This window comes from Colius striatus, chromosome 1 (assembly GCF_028858725.1).
Source record: "Colius striatus isolate bColStr4 chromosome 1, bColStr4.1.hap1, whole genome shotgun sequence".
Taxonomy (NCBI): Eukaryota; Metazoa; Chordata; class Aves; order Coliiformes; family Coliidae; genus Colius; species Colius striatus.
Window position 1 is genome coordinate 193,676,042 of NC_084759.1, and position 14,757 is coordinate 193,690,798.

The 14,757-nt window shown below is 48.7% G+C and overlaps 1 protein-coding gene across 1 annotated transcript in view; it reads left to right on the forward strand.

Moving 5' to 3' along the window:
* The first annotated feature begins 14,036 nt into the window (after nucleotides 1-14,036).
* The window catches only part of RELN (reelin), a 296,993-nt gene continuing 296,272 nt past the window's right edge, over nucleotides 14,037-14,757 (forward strand). The window contains exon 1 of the mRNA XM_062020283.1: nucleotides 14,037-14,271. Within this exon, the coding sequence (XP_061876267.1) occupies nucleotides 14,037-14,271 (235 nt within the window). The remainder of the gene's footprint in view (nucleotides 14,272-14,757) is intronic.

Sequence of the window (14,757 nt, forward strand, 5' to 3'; positions counted from 1 at the left end):
GAGCGGCAAAACCACTATTTCAAACAAAGAACCATTCCTTCCACTTTCTCCCACAGCCTCCAGCTTCCCACATTGGGCAATATATCAGCAGATCAGCCCTGCATAATGTCCTCTGAGCACAAGCCAAGCCAACTTGCCCAAGCCCCAAAGGCTGCACACACATTTCTGGGGGCTGATGCTCCCCATCACCTTGCTTCACTAGCAGATATTTAGGCCAAAACAAAGTGTGAAGGTGAAGTCAGTGTGCTGCCACAAGTAATGGCTCAGCAAGCCTGGTACTGTTTCAGTCTACGTAGGGACATACAAAGACTGGATGCCTCTGGCAGCCAGTAATTTTGTGAGAACACGATTGTACCAGGTACAAGAGCATTTATGTGCCTCCAGTCATAGTCCAGAGCCCAGAAATTTCTCCCACAGCAGTTGCCACCCTCACATCCCTTCTGCCCACAGCAGCAGACAGCTTTGGAGGCACACATGGGAGTGCATGGTGCAGAGCTGTGCCAGATGTAATATTATTAAGAAAGCTTTTGTTCCAATACATTCAGCACATACATTTCAGAAGAAAAAATATTATCTATTGGCTGGGTTGTAAGTTCTCCTTTGTACAAAATGTGAATCACATCTTGCCTGCACTTGCAAAATGCTTTGTCCCTGGGTACAGAATCTGTACACAGCCACAGTATTCCCATTATTTATTACTTCCCTTAAGCACCTGGAGTTATGGAAATGTACTTTTACTTCTTTCACAGACCCAGTAGCCTGCAGGAAGAATACAATTCATCAATGGTTTTGTTATGTGTGTCACTGTAAGGGAGGGCAGGAATGAGATACAGCACTCCTCTGCCACCTGGGAGCATCCTCCACCCAGCAGCATGAAGATAGCCAGGCAGCGTCCTCTCAGCGAGTGAGGTACAGGGATATGTGTAGAAATAAAGTGGTTACTGTGGCTGGGAAGTAGCTGTTTGGGGAATTTAACTCAGCTGTCTGTGGTGAGCAAAGATGCCATCAATAGTTCCTGATACTGGCTGGTGAGTTATTGCATATGTGATTTCCAAAATCCAGCTCCCCTAGCACATTGCTGCATTAAATCTGTTGTTGCTTTCATTTTTTTATCCCCAAAGAATATGAGAAAGGTGAATTGCTGGCTTTCCATAGCTTGCTCTGGCTGTAAATGGAGCTTCAGCTCCTCAGGGCTTCAGCTCATGGGCAGTGAAGCAAACAACGACAGCAGTTGAAGATGGAGCTGTCTCCCACCTGTCTGCCAGAGGTTACTGCTGCTCTAATGGTGTCAGCAGCAGAAAATATCTGCCCAAGTCAGCTCAAGATGAGGCACAAGGGTGGAGTTGCAAAGATGTAGGCACTGAATCATCTCTACTTGAAGCTCAAAGGGACACGAGCAGCAACATGGGGATAGAGCAGGGCAAGAGCCACTTGAACTACTCCTTCAGGATTTGCTTAAGCCGCTATGCCAAAGCCTGCACTTCTTGCCTCAAGATTACATTTTGTTGCCAGTAATCTTTGAAAGAGGGAGAAACCAAATATTGTAACCTGTTATCCACGGGAAAGGTCAAATCTTTCTGAGCCTGATGCAAATTTCTTAGTGATGGGGCTTGGCTTAGTAAACACAAACTAACACTAAATCAAACAGAGGCTTCTCACTTGAAAGCTGCTATTATGCTCAAAAGAATTAAAATGGCCAAAAGCGCGGGAGCAAACTGCAGTCCCTGTGGCTCAGTCCTCGCTGCGTGTGTTGAACGTCAGGAATCGTGTACTTGAAAGTCTGCATGTTTGGTGTGTGGGTCAGAAAATATAATAGACAATAGGGTGCCACGGAACAGACAACACAGGCGGGCAGGGTCCCCGTGACTCATACCCAGAAGATCTTTCCTCAGAAGCGGGAGTCAGAATAATCCACAACAAACCATTGTAACCCGCTGAGTATCTCAAGCGTCTCCGAAGCCGCTTTAACTTGCCGTGGCAGCGATTTGTCTGAATATGTGACGCTGTGTGTTGTTTTGCTCCGTGCCAAACACTCTGAAAGGCACTACCTTGCCTTCCCCTTCCGAGGTTTGGCTGAACTGCTCCTTTCTCTTTCCCTCTCCTCCAGCCCCCTCCCCACGACTGGGTGACGCTCTTTTCACTTCCAGGAGAAATGACAGCAGCATTCTGCTGCTTGGAACAATGTTCTGGTTTATCTCCAGGAGACAACAGTAGGTGGTTCACTTTTTGGCATTTCTGTCTCTTTTTGTTACTTTTCCAGGCCATTTGCCAAAGAAAGAAAAAAAGTAAAAAAGAAGGCCATACTTTGCATTTCTATATCTTCTCCCATTCAAGGCTCCTAGAAGATTTGACAAACTTCCTTTGATTGGGAGCCAGACTGCTGGCGGGTGGACACAGCCGCTCCAGCCCCAGCAAGCAAACCCTCCCCTGCCTGCTCCCCAGGTCGCTGGGAGGTGAGACATGGGTGTTCAGCTGCAGGAGAGCAGCAGATGTGCAGCCAAAGCAGGGCAAAGGCAGAAGCAGCTACAGGCTGAGCTGCATTTCACCCTCCCCTGCAAACTAGAGCCATAGTGACCTCACACTTGATCACAGTAGTGGTGGAACCTCTGCAGTAACCTCTCTTCAAACAAAAATCTCATTAGGAGTCACCAGGTTGCATGACCGTTGTTCTCTCACCCAGTCTCTGGATGGCAAAAGCATGGCTGGCCATTGTGTGAGGAAAACAGTGAGGTGGGTGGGCAAAGCTGGTCCTGGAGTATAGCCTGCCAGCAGCCCCAGCACAGGACTGTCCCTGCAGCTTGGAGAGATACCCGTGCCTGGAGACACAGGATTTCCAGCACTGAGATGAGGAATGGTCTGTGTGTACAGCTAATGAAGATAACTCTTCCTCTTATCTTACTGGGAGGAGGAGCAAAGGGAAGGCCAAGAAATTAGACAGATAGTGTTGCCAGGAGTGGTGCTCCCTGCGACAGCTGATAAAGTTGTGTTGTGACCACAAAGTGTCAGAGACAACACCATGACCCCAACCCTACCAGAGAGCAGGAGGTGAAGGATATTGCAGTTACTAAGCTGTAAATTCCAGTCTCCCCAGGTCACTTAGGAGACATCATCTGCCTCTGCCTTAGGGACAGGAGCTAGTGACACGTTTTCTTGTGCACACATCTTTACAGAAAGAATTTTGAAGAGAAAAAAAGTCCAAATCTCTGAGAATTTCTTCCAAATATCTGCAGTGTCCAGGGGAGAGAATCGTGATACAGCAGCCACCATGGTGATATGGTCATTGATGACACCAAACTGGGAGGACTGGCTGATTCCCCAGAAGGCTGTGCTGCCATTCAGCAGGGTCTCGACCGGCTTGAGAGCTGGGCAGAGAGGAACTTGTAAGTACCTAAAGGGTGTTTGTCAAGAAAATGGGACAGCACTTTTTTTCTGTAGTGTCCAGTGACAGGACAAGAGGTAATGTACAAAAGCTGGAACACAAAAAGGTCCACTTAAACAGAAAGAAAAACTTCTTTCCTGTTCAGGTGGGGGAGCCCTGGCACAGGCTGCCCACAGAGGATGTGGAGTCTCCTCTGGAGGTTTCCAAACCCACCTGGACATGTTCCTGTGCAATCTGATTTCTTTACTCTAGAGGTCCCAACTTTCACCATTCTGTGATTCTGTGATCACATGGGCCAGGGCAAGACAGGGACATTCTTCCAGTGACTCAGGCTCCATCTTCCTAAGAGGCAGGAAGGTTGAGTTTTGAAGCAGAGGGAAACACCTGGGGTCCTCCTCTCGTGGCTCTGCAGACTCCCAAGAGCAGGAGGTGTCTCAGAGCAACAGACACCCAGCAGCACCGTGGCTCTGCAAGGGAGTGGGAGCAGAGGGGCTGACCCTCACCACCAGTCATGTTGGGGCCTATTAGCCAACTGTGTGTCTTCTGCCACATCTTTTGGTAAAAAGTGGTGAGTATGGAAGTTCATAGGCATTGCTTTGCCAGGTACTCCCTTACCAATGGATCAGGTGCTGCAGAGATCCTCAGGCCACATTGTTGGTCTTATGTTTTTATTGTAGAAGGAGCTACCATGGAAAATGCAGCCTAGGACTTGCATATTTACTGGCAGAAGTTCCTATGTGAACACACGAAGCTGAACAATGCAGCTGCACTGAAGTTACCAAGCTCCTTTGTGTGGGGCTTGAGCATCCTGGGGGGCTTCAGATGAACCTTGAGAAAACAGAAGAAATACAAAGATGAGCAGGGATTTACAGGTACACCATAGGATTTGTTCTGACTCTATAAACACCCATCAGAAATCTTTAAACCTGTTACAAGTCAACACATGATGACCTAGCAACATGTTTTAAGACACCAGTTTCACAGTTTCATTCCTTCCCTTCCATGGCTGCTCTCCAAGAGCCTGTTCAGTTTTATGAGCATCTTTTCAAACCATTGTGCATTGTGTCATACAGGAAATGGGAGGACCTGCATCTGCCAAGGATGCTGCTCTCTGGGCAGTGCTTCTTGAGGGCATGGAGGGCTAAGCAGAGTCTTCACTGGGACAGTGCAGAGATTGATTTGCTCAGCTTATTGAAGAGATGGGTAAGAGGATACTCCTTCACAGCTGATGCAGATCATGGGGAGATACCTCTCCTGTGTCTCAGCTCTGATATCTAGTACTGGAGAAGCAAATTCCAACGTGGGCAAAGGAAAGACAATTGTATTAAAAGTGAAAATATTTGGTACAGGTCAAATAATTTAAAAAGTACCATTATGTCATCCTGAAGAGAGAGCAAAGCAGTTTCTAGTACTGGAAATATTTAAAGCCTTATAAAATTAGGTTGTATCTTGACCAGAAAGCCCTGATCTGGAGTGAAGCATTGCTGGTGAAGCCCTACAGTCCGCCTCACTGGGTGCTGGGACAATGTCAGGTGCACCTTCCCACTTAAAAGTTGGTGGAGTAGGCTCAGGGAGCTTGACAGCACTGCATTCAGTATCTAAGCTACTACAATCACACCCTGAACCTGCTGCCTGTGCCGGGACAGATTTCTCCAAAAGAGGCCAGGGGCAGAGACAGGAGCCTGACAGTTTTCTTGCAATGACCAGATCAGTCCTTAGCAGTCTAACCATGATGCTCCTTAAGGATAAAAATCCTGTGCTCTCATTTATACTTTATACAAGATTCTCACTGACAACCACTCCGAGCAATTTCTCAATGACCTTCTTAAAGTGATCTGGGAGGAACAGTTGACTCATAAGTGATGAGTTTTAGACTTCCAGTGAAGGATTTGGACTAATGAAAAATATCTGCTTATTCTCTAATATTCTGGCTTACCTTAATGCTTTGCTAAGACAAATTAAGATTTTTTTTCCTTTAAATTAACTTATGTGTCTGATTTTCCAGGCAGTATTATTTTGATTGAAAAAGTCATTTTGTGGGTCAAAACTGAAGTGGAGGTGTCATTCTTAACTTCCTTACTGCATTCACATGGTCACTATATGCTGGCCCCGTGTTTTACAGTCCTGGCATGTTTCTTGAATAGAGCTTGCTCTGAAAAACAACTGATTTTACAATTTACACACAAATGAGATAAAATAAAAGCAGTATTACTGTAGAGAGGAAAGGGAAAGGGAAAGGGAAAGGGAAAGGGAAAGGGAAAGGGAAAGGGAAAGGGAAAGGGGAAGGGGAAGGGGAAGGGAAAGGGAAGGGGAAAGGGAAAGGGAAAGGGAAAGGGGAAGGGGAAGGGAAAGGGAAGGGGAAAGGGAAAGGGAAAGGGGAGGGGAAAGGGAAAGGGGAAGGGGAAGGGAAAGGGAAAGGGAAAGGGAAAGGGAAAGGGAAAGGGGAAGGGAAAGGGGAAGGGAAAGGGGAAGGGAAAGGGGAAGGGAAAGGGGAAGGGAAAGGGGAAGGGGAAGGGGAAGGGAAGGAGGGAAGGGGAAGGGGAAGGGGAAAGGGGAAGGGGAAGGGGAAGGGGAAGGGGAAGGGGAAGGGGGAAGGGGAAGGGGAAGGGAAGGGGAAGGGGAAGGGGAAGGGGAAGAGGGGAAGGGGAAGGGGAAGGGGAAGGGGAGGGGAGGAAGGGAAGGGGAAGGAAGGGAAGGGAAGGAAGGGAAAGGGAAGGGAAGGGAAAGGAAGGAAAGGAAAGGAAAGGAAAGGAAAGGAAAGGAAAGGAAAGGAAAGGAAAGGAAAGGGAAAGGAAAGGAAAGGAAAGGAAAGGAAAGGAGAAGGAAAGGAAAGGAAAGGAAGGAAAGGAAAGGAAAGGAAAGAAAGGAAAGGAAAGGAAAGGAAAGGAAAGGAGGAGGAGGGAGAGGGGAGTAAAAGGAATTTAATTTAGTGCATAAATGCAGTGATTCAATCTGTGAGGGAAGCCAACACAGTAACCCCTAGTCAACAGCTGGAAAAGGAATCTGAGCATTTGGTGGCCCTGGTGACTGAGTCTCACGTGAGTTAGGAGCTGTGGCACCCTGTGTATGTGAGGCACCCTGTGTATGTGGTGCACTGGGCTGCAGGTCAGGGAGGGTGGAGGGTGCTGGGGTGGATCCTTCCCCATGCCCAGCCTATCAGTGGGGCTCACAGCTTATCTTCAGAGTTTGGATAAACTGGTGGGTGTTTTAAATAGCTTTGATGCAACTGCCATTCCGGTTTTGGTCTGATCACATTTGCAGCTGCAGCTGGGAAGTTTTTGTGGTAGACACTATATAGCCTTGCAAAATGCCTGCAGCTCCATGGACAGCAGTTGTGGGCCTTAGATAAAAGTTTTGAATCTTGGATCTCCATGCACAGGTCCACTGATATTCAGTCATACCAATTGTATATTTTAGATGTGTTTTAAATGGAGAGATGATAAGAGAAAGCTCTCAAAACCAGCAGTAAAATCTATTTGCAGTTCTCTGCAAGCTGAGCTGTTGTTAAAAAAAAGTGAAGGAATATCTTTTCCAGGTCTCTGAAAGTTTAGTGATCACTAAACAAAGCAGAAGGAATATCTTTTATAGGCTTCCTCAGGATTTACATCTCACTTTTCTTCACAAAGTAAACTATTAAAACTCTCCTGGTCTGTTATCCCCATGTGCCTTGGGTCTTTGGGGTTATTCAAGTTAGAATAGTGAAGTGGAGAGATAAATTAGGCAGTAAAATGGACTAAGAGTTTCTTTTGTGGCCACTGACATTTAAAAAATTCTTCAGATAAAGGCTACCCACGATAATTATTTGCAAGTTAATGAAAGCCTTGGAAACTGCAGTAGGCAGATGTAACATGGGTAAATATCCAATGTTTCTTCATGGAAATCCAGAGCAGAGAATGGATAGTAGGAAACAATAGTCATTGACATGAACACACATTGCAGGAGTATGCCTCTTTATATGAAACTTGTTTACTTAAAGTATGGTGAAAATCAAATGTGCAAAACAAGATGAAACATTAGCACTGTAAATAACCAGAGTAAAGTTTCATTTTCTCAAATATACTTATGTACACTCATCACACTGTGCTAATGAGACACAGAGCATTGAAATAGAGAAAAGCCATATTCTTATGCCCATATTGCATCCAAAATCCTACATTAAAGGAAATATCATCCAAATTAGGAACATATAAAAGCAAGAACCATAATAACTGTTGTGTATTTATCTTCAGCAATATTTATTTTAATGCATAATAGATGTTCAGAATAATTTTAAGCTCAAACTCTCCCCATTACCTTTGTCTGAGCATAGTTTATTTGCTGCAGGAGATTAAAATCTTTAAAGCAATTTCATTAAAATAAAATATATAAGGTATTGAAGCATAAAAGCTTTCTACCCTTTGAAAGTATTCACCCCTTAATTCTATTATTCAACCAGACAACAGAAAGTTGTTAATACTTGCTCCCTGGTTTGGAGGGGTTTTTTTTAATCTTATGGGTTTTTTTCAATAGCTACAAGATCAATAGTAAATGTAAGGGGTGTAGGCTCACCTACTTGATAGTTTTCAACAGTGTTGGTAAAAAAATGCCTTTCTGAAAAAGAAAAGTCTTTTCATATTCTCCTCTATAATCCCACCTCATCAAAGTTAATAAGCAATAAAGAAATACAGATTTTAAAGCCGTTTGAATGAAATGCAACACAAGAGAGAGAAAAATATGTACAGTTAAATACTGCATTTTCAGATGAAATCATGTCAGTTTACAGAAGATGCATATTGTACCAGCCCACTGGAAAATGGAGCAGCCAAACAGCTGCTGTTGTTCCTACCCTACAAAAAATGAAAATCTCGTAATAACATAGGCATGGAAGTTGTCTATAATTTCACATTTTAGGCCTTTGTTTAGAAATGACTTGGGCTCTACTTAAGAGCAAAGTTCACGTAACTGGAAAGGCAAGACTGCATTATTATCTGGCTGTGGCAAGCCCTGTGCACAAAAAAGGGATTCATCCCAAAGCGTTATTTGGCATGACCAAAGGCAGCTCCAGAGTGCCAGGCCTCTCTGGTAAGTCCTTGCATAAATGAGAGAAGAAAACAAGGAGGCTTCATGAACAGAAGACTTTGTTTAGAAGGAGAGGCAAGATTGATTAGCTGCTAAAAGCTTCTGACTTTCCTGCCCAGCATTTGCAGGGCAGATGCTTCAACTTTGCTGAAGCCATACTTTACTGACAGTGAAACTTTGGCTTCACTGATAACTCCGATGTTTATCTCACTTTAGCATGGTCAGACCCCATCCTCCCCATCCATTTCCCAGAATGGGATTATGAAGAGACCTCATGCACCTTGGGATGGCTGAAGAAGGACTTTACTTAGGTTTTCCTTAGTTGAAGTGCATTAATGGTGCTGATGTTGCATCTATTGTGGTTGGTAGAAGAGGTTCACTCCAACTATTTGTACTTTTTCTAGTCTGTCTAGGACAAGGAAGGATGGGATGGGATGGGAATGGGGATGGATGGGGATGGGATGGGATGGGATGGGATGATATGGGATGGGATGGGACAATATGGGATGGGATGGGATGGATGGGATGGGATGGAATGGGATGGAGTGAGAGAGTAGCCCCAAGTAACTCAGCCTGGTTGAGTGCTGCAGTTACAGTGTGAGTTATTTGCTGAATATATTGCATTCCCCAGTTCCACAAGTCCAGCTGCTGCACAGTATAATCCATCTCTTATGTCTCAGGATAAGAAAGTGCCTGAGGTTACAGCACTTGCTGGGCCCAGGGGTACACTGCCACCAGTAGCGTGGCAATGCTTCTTCGAGGGTGAAATGATCATGGGCAATTTGTCCCCTGTATCAGCTGCAAAGGTTGTTTCTTCTGCACATCCATCACATCATTCTCCTCTAGCCATCAGTATGTCTGTCTTCAGCAAAATCTTCCAAGCAGCAAAAAGCGGTCTGTTTTCTGTGTCTGTCTGATGGTCAAGAGGAAACTCACACAGAGACAACACTGCATGCTTGCATGGATGAGTAGAAAATAAACACATTTAGTGGAAAGATATCACTTTGGAAAGTCCAAAGTCTTATTAGCATAAGAAAGTCAAAAGTGCTTCAACTTGCTGTCCCGTTTTCAGATGTTACATGCTGTACCACAATGAATAAGTGGCACTTGCAACCTGGTGCTCTATAGCTCTCATACTTGCTGTTGATTATTTAGAAAGCCTAAGCAGTTTCCTTAATTTTCATCATAGAAAGTTGTTAAAAGCTGGGAACAAGACATGCATCAGGACTCTCCACATGGTGCCAGTGACAAGAGTGTTTTTCTACCTTCTTATTCCTTACTGCTCGATGTTACTTAACGGTTCCCCACCCTACGCTGACCTTTGCAAAGTGGTCTGCCATGGCCACATTAGTAAAGCAGCAACTCGCCTGTTAATGTGTTTTTCAGTCCTGCTTTTGGGGTGCGAGCTCTCTCCCTGAATGAAGTGAGCAGCTCCACTGCCCGAATAATCACTTCCATAAATTAATATGGATTGCAGCCACGTCCATCTGTGCTGTGATTTCCCCCCACTGCCCATGCTTGGAAGGGGCCTGTACTTCCTAAGTAATTATTTACATTCCACCTATTGCATTCTCCATTGCAGACAACAGTCTCTACTCATTTCTCATCTCAATTTACTCCCTGTTGTTTTCTGTGTTAAAAAAACATTGCACGAGAGGTGAAAGCCTGTGGTAACCTCTGTCCTGCAGCATTAGGTGCTTTCTGTTAAAGCAGGGAACAGTTGTAACTTACATGAAGAATCTTTGATCAGAGGAGTGTGACGATAGAGATTATTACAACTTTTACAAGTTTTTATTTCGATACAGGTGAATTGGCCTTAGTCAGTGCTTTGAAATAAGCTGTTATATTGTTATCACTAACAGTATCCTGGCTTTACTGTCAATGGGAGAAGGACGATTGAGAAATACTGACCAAAGACATTGCATAAACCCCTCATCTTCAAAAATCAAGTACTGCATTTACTCAGAGCAGTGATATGAAGCCAATGCAAAAACCTACCAGGGGACCAGCACGTGCCTGCAAGCCAGTGGGGACAGTGTGATGGGGTTGGCAGGAGGCTCCCTCCTTGCCCAGCTGTGCTGAAGGTTGCCCAAAGGTGAGTGCAGTGGATGAGACAAGGTATGCTGGGGCTCCTCCTTGTAACAAAATCCTTTAGACCAGGTGAGATTTGGGCTGAGTTATGGGTAAATCATGCTCATATGAGTGAGATTGCACTGGAGCTGGGACCAGGAAGATGTTTTCCTTTAGGTGAAGACTGGCAGAGTCTGGAACTCCTTCTTCCTTTCATCTCTCTGATGCACAGGGCTTGGCCATAGCCTTGGCTCCCTGTGAACATACTCAGAAATGCCTCCCTGTACTGTAGGAACATGAAAGCTTTGGAATTTGTGAAGGACATACAAAATCTTGGGTTTGTGGGTTTTGCACTATCCTAGGTACCCATGTTTTGCTGATGGGCAAAGTAGCCTGAAATGTGCAGGAGAGTTTTGGGAAGAACTTTTTTACCTAGAGTTGTAGGGGCCGGGAAGGCAGGTATCTGAACTAAATGTCTATTACCCTGTTTCTGGTGGATGCAGGATACAGGATTTGAGGTCCAAAATGTCCCTTTGAGTTCTGTGTTCTTGAATATTAATGGTCTGGGATCTCTGCTGGACTCTCTCATCAGCAGAGCCTGGATGAAGCAGCAGCCTGTGGCCATGGAGATTCCCTGCCATGCCCTACAAAGAAGAGGTTAGAGGTTTTGTGAAAGTACAAAACAATGAAGAAAGGAGAAAGAGAGAGACATTAGATAAAGAAAGTGAGGAAACAGGTGACTAAGGAGAGGCACAAGGCTTCCAAGTAGAGGTGTTACCTTTTTGCCTTTCGTTATTGAATGTCCTCTCGTTGATGTGGCACACACAGCTTGTAGAGGAAAGGGGTGGGTTGGCTGCACTAACAGTCCTGGCTGCTCTGGATACTAAGCAGCTGGAAACAAAGAAAATTGCCTAAAATTCATCAGTCTAAACTCATTGCTAAATTCATCATCCTGTCCAAATCCCAGCAACTTCAGTGAGCACTAGCCTGAGCCCCAAAATCTACTGACAGGTTAGCTACCCCCACACTCCCAAGCTTATTTAGGGAATTATCTCTTGGAGAAAAAAATGGCAAGGCATTGCTGGCAAGGGGCATGGCAGCACCCCAGCAGAGGCAGCCAGCATCCCCTCCTCCTGCAGTGCTGGAGCCCAGCGCCGCCTTCCCCGGACACCTTTTTTATGAAATGAGAGAGTTGGCAGCGTCTAGTAGCAACATCCCCCTCCCCTTCCTCCCCCCCAACCCCACTGGCTGATTTTCCATGGATGCTGGGCAGAGAGGGCATGAGACGAGGTATGTTTGCTCAGCCGAAGCCCCTCTGGCACAGCCTGGCTCACTGGCAGGGTCTCGGTGGAGGGAAGCAGGAGGGCACCAGGGAGAGCACGGCCCGTTGGCGGTGATTTCGCCACTGAGTCCGCATGGCTTTTGCCTGCGTGAGATTTTGGCATGAACACATGATGTTATTAGTCCATCACTTTTACAAGCATTGAAATTTACGGAGGAGGCACAGATGTTAAAACGAAAAACCAAAACAAACAAATATCCAAAGCTGAATATTTAAAACCCCATCTGAAAAGGAAGCCTCAGAGCCAGGCTGACTCCTCGCAGCCGCTGCGGAGCTCAGTTTCCACAACAGTGGCCAGGGCTGCCACCAGCCACAGCAGCAGTGAGAGCTGCCCTGTCCCTGGCTGTGCATGCTCTGGGCCCTTCAGCCTCCACAGCAGGGTCATGTTGCAGTGTGTTTCTCCATCCAAGTCAACAAGGTACCATCAGTGGCCTTGCTCCACCCCTAGTGAGGCACAAGCCAGTAAGTTGCGAAGCTGCAGCAAAGTTTTGGTGGTGCCAGTGAACTTGAGCTTGGTGCAGACCAGTGGAAAAGGCAAGTAGGGCAGATGGTGAGGCTGTCCCCTGGGCCACCATGTGCAAGCTCTCTGTCAGCTGGGCGGGAGGTGGGCCAGTGGAGCAGCCTGCAAGGACTTGGGGCAGCTGCATGGGGCCATCCATGTGGCTCGCGCTTCTGTGGAGGGAACCTTTCCCTCTGGCACTGAAACCAATCGAGGAGGGAGCCCCTGGCTCTTGCCAGTTTTGCACTTCAAAAATGCTGGCAGGTAGGCTCTCCTTTCTGATTACATCATGTCACTATTGCTCACCCAGGCTGTCTCTGGGCATGGGTAGGGATCCAGCAGTAGTGTGGGGAATGCTTTAAACCCTGGTAGATTTGCTCCTATCTCCTGATGCTGTGGTCCCCCTGCCAGCCCTTCTTTGTTAAAACTGCATGTTTTAATGAATTATTCTATTTGCCAGGATTTTGCATTTGGCGCCTCGCTCCCCTTGTGGTCTCTGCTGGGTTTGCTCCTCTTCCTGGGATTAAAGGCCTGAGTACATGCTCTTGGGGGGTCCTCTCCTAGGGACCTGAGTACTCTCACACTGACTTCCCTGAGCTGCACAGCCCACCTCTGGGGTGCATGTATATGTATATGTATATGTATATGTATATGTATATGTATATGTATATGTATGTGTATGTGTATGTGTATGTGTATGTGTATGTGTATATGTATATGTATATGTATATGTATATGTATATGTATATGTATATGTATATGTATATGTATATGTAGTGGAGTTTAAGTAAAAACCTCACTTTTCCCCTGCAGTAGGTGCCGGTACAGCAGGGACAGGGCTGTGGCTGTGGCTGTGACTGGGACAGAGGGGAAGGGACTGGAGCAGAAGAGTGGGGGAAAAAAGACAAGGACTAGGGCAGAAACATAGAGCAGAGGCAGAAGGACAGATGGACAGGGCAAAAGGACCAGAGCAGGAGCAGAGGGGCAGAGGGGCGGGGCAAAAGGGTGGATAGAGGGACAGCGGCAAAGACACAAACGTTGGGGCAGAGGAACAGAGATATGGGAGCAAGGAGGAAGAAGGGGCAGGGAGTAAGGACTCAGGTGTCTGGGCGGGAATCAGGGGCAGGGACAGTGTTCGGGGCAGGACAGCGGCAGAGGCTGGGACTCAGGAGCAGAGACAGGGACAGAAGCTGGGGCGGGAAGGCAGAGGCAGGGGCAAGGCAGGAGTAGGGACCCGGAGGCAGACAAAGGGCGGGCAGTAGAGCCCAGCTCTCAGCCCGCGCTCCCGCAGAGGCAGCACCGCACACGGGCGCGCAGAGCGAGGAGCGGGAGGAGCGGGCGGTGGAGGCGGAGGAGGAGGAGGGGAGGGACCTTCCCCTCCCTCCCACCCCGACACCGGGGGGAAATAAATTATTCCCAGCCCTCGCACTCCCAGCTCCGTGCCCCGCACCCCGGCAGCGGCAGGCGGGGACAGAGCAACCTTCGGCGGGCGTGAAGGGGACGCCCCTGTCCGCGCCGCGCTCCGCTCCGCGCCCCCAACTCCCGCGGGCCGCGGTGGTGGGCAGCTCCCGCCCCGTCCCGTCCCGCCCCGTCCCGTCCAGTCCCGTCTCGCCCAGAGCGGAGCGGAGGGGAGCGGCGCGGCGGCCCCGCCGTGCCCTGGATGCCCCAGCGGCGCCGTCAGCAGCAGCATGGAGCGGCGGCGGCGGCGGGGCGTCCCCGGGGGCTGGCCCTGCCTGATGGCCGCCCTGGGTGCCCTGCTGGCGGCGGGCCGGGCGGCCGCCCCACGCGCCCGCTTCTCGCCCTTCTTCTTCCTCTGCACCCACCACGGCGAGCTGGAGGGCGACGGCGAGCAGGGCGAGGTGCTCATCGCCCTGCACATCGCGGGCAGCCCCGCCGCCTACGTGCCCGGCCAGGAGTACCACGGTAGGTGCAGGCGCCCGCTGTGCTCGGCGCCGCGCGGTCCCCGGGGGCCGGCGGGCGGGCGGGAGGAAGGGCGGCCGGCGAGGGAGACGGGCGCCCTGGACGGGGACAGGAGCTGCCGCCGCGGCTGGGAGCTCCTCAGCGTGCCCGGCCGTGCGGGACCGGCCTCACCTGCCCGGGGCGCAGGGACGGCCGCGCCCGGCCCCTCACGCGCCGCTTCGCCCTGCCCCGGCGCGGCTCCGGCTGCGACCGGGAGCCGGAGGAAATTCCCAGTCCCCTCTCCTTGACCGGCCCAGGGCCGGATCCAGAACCTCCCAAGTTGCTGGAAGTCCGTCCCTTTCTCACTTGAGCGCGTTCGGAGCCGGCTCGCATCCCGCTCATCCCCGTTCCCGCGCTGGCTGCGCGCTGCCGGAGCTGGCGGCTGCCGCTCGCTGCGCACCGCGACGTGTCCTGGCCGGGACCGCGGGCACGGCCTTGGCAGGACAGACC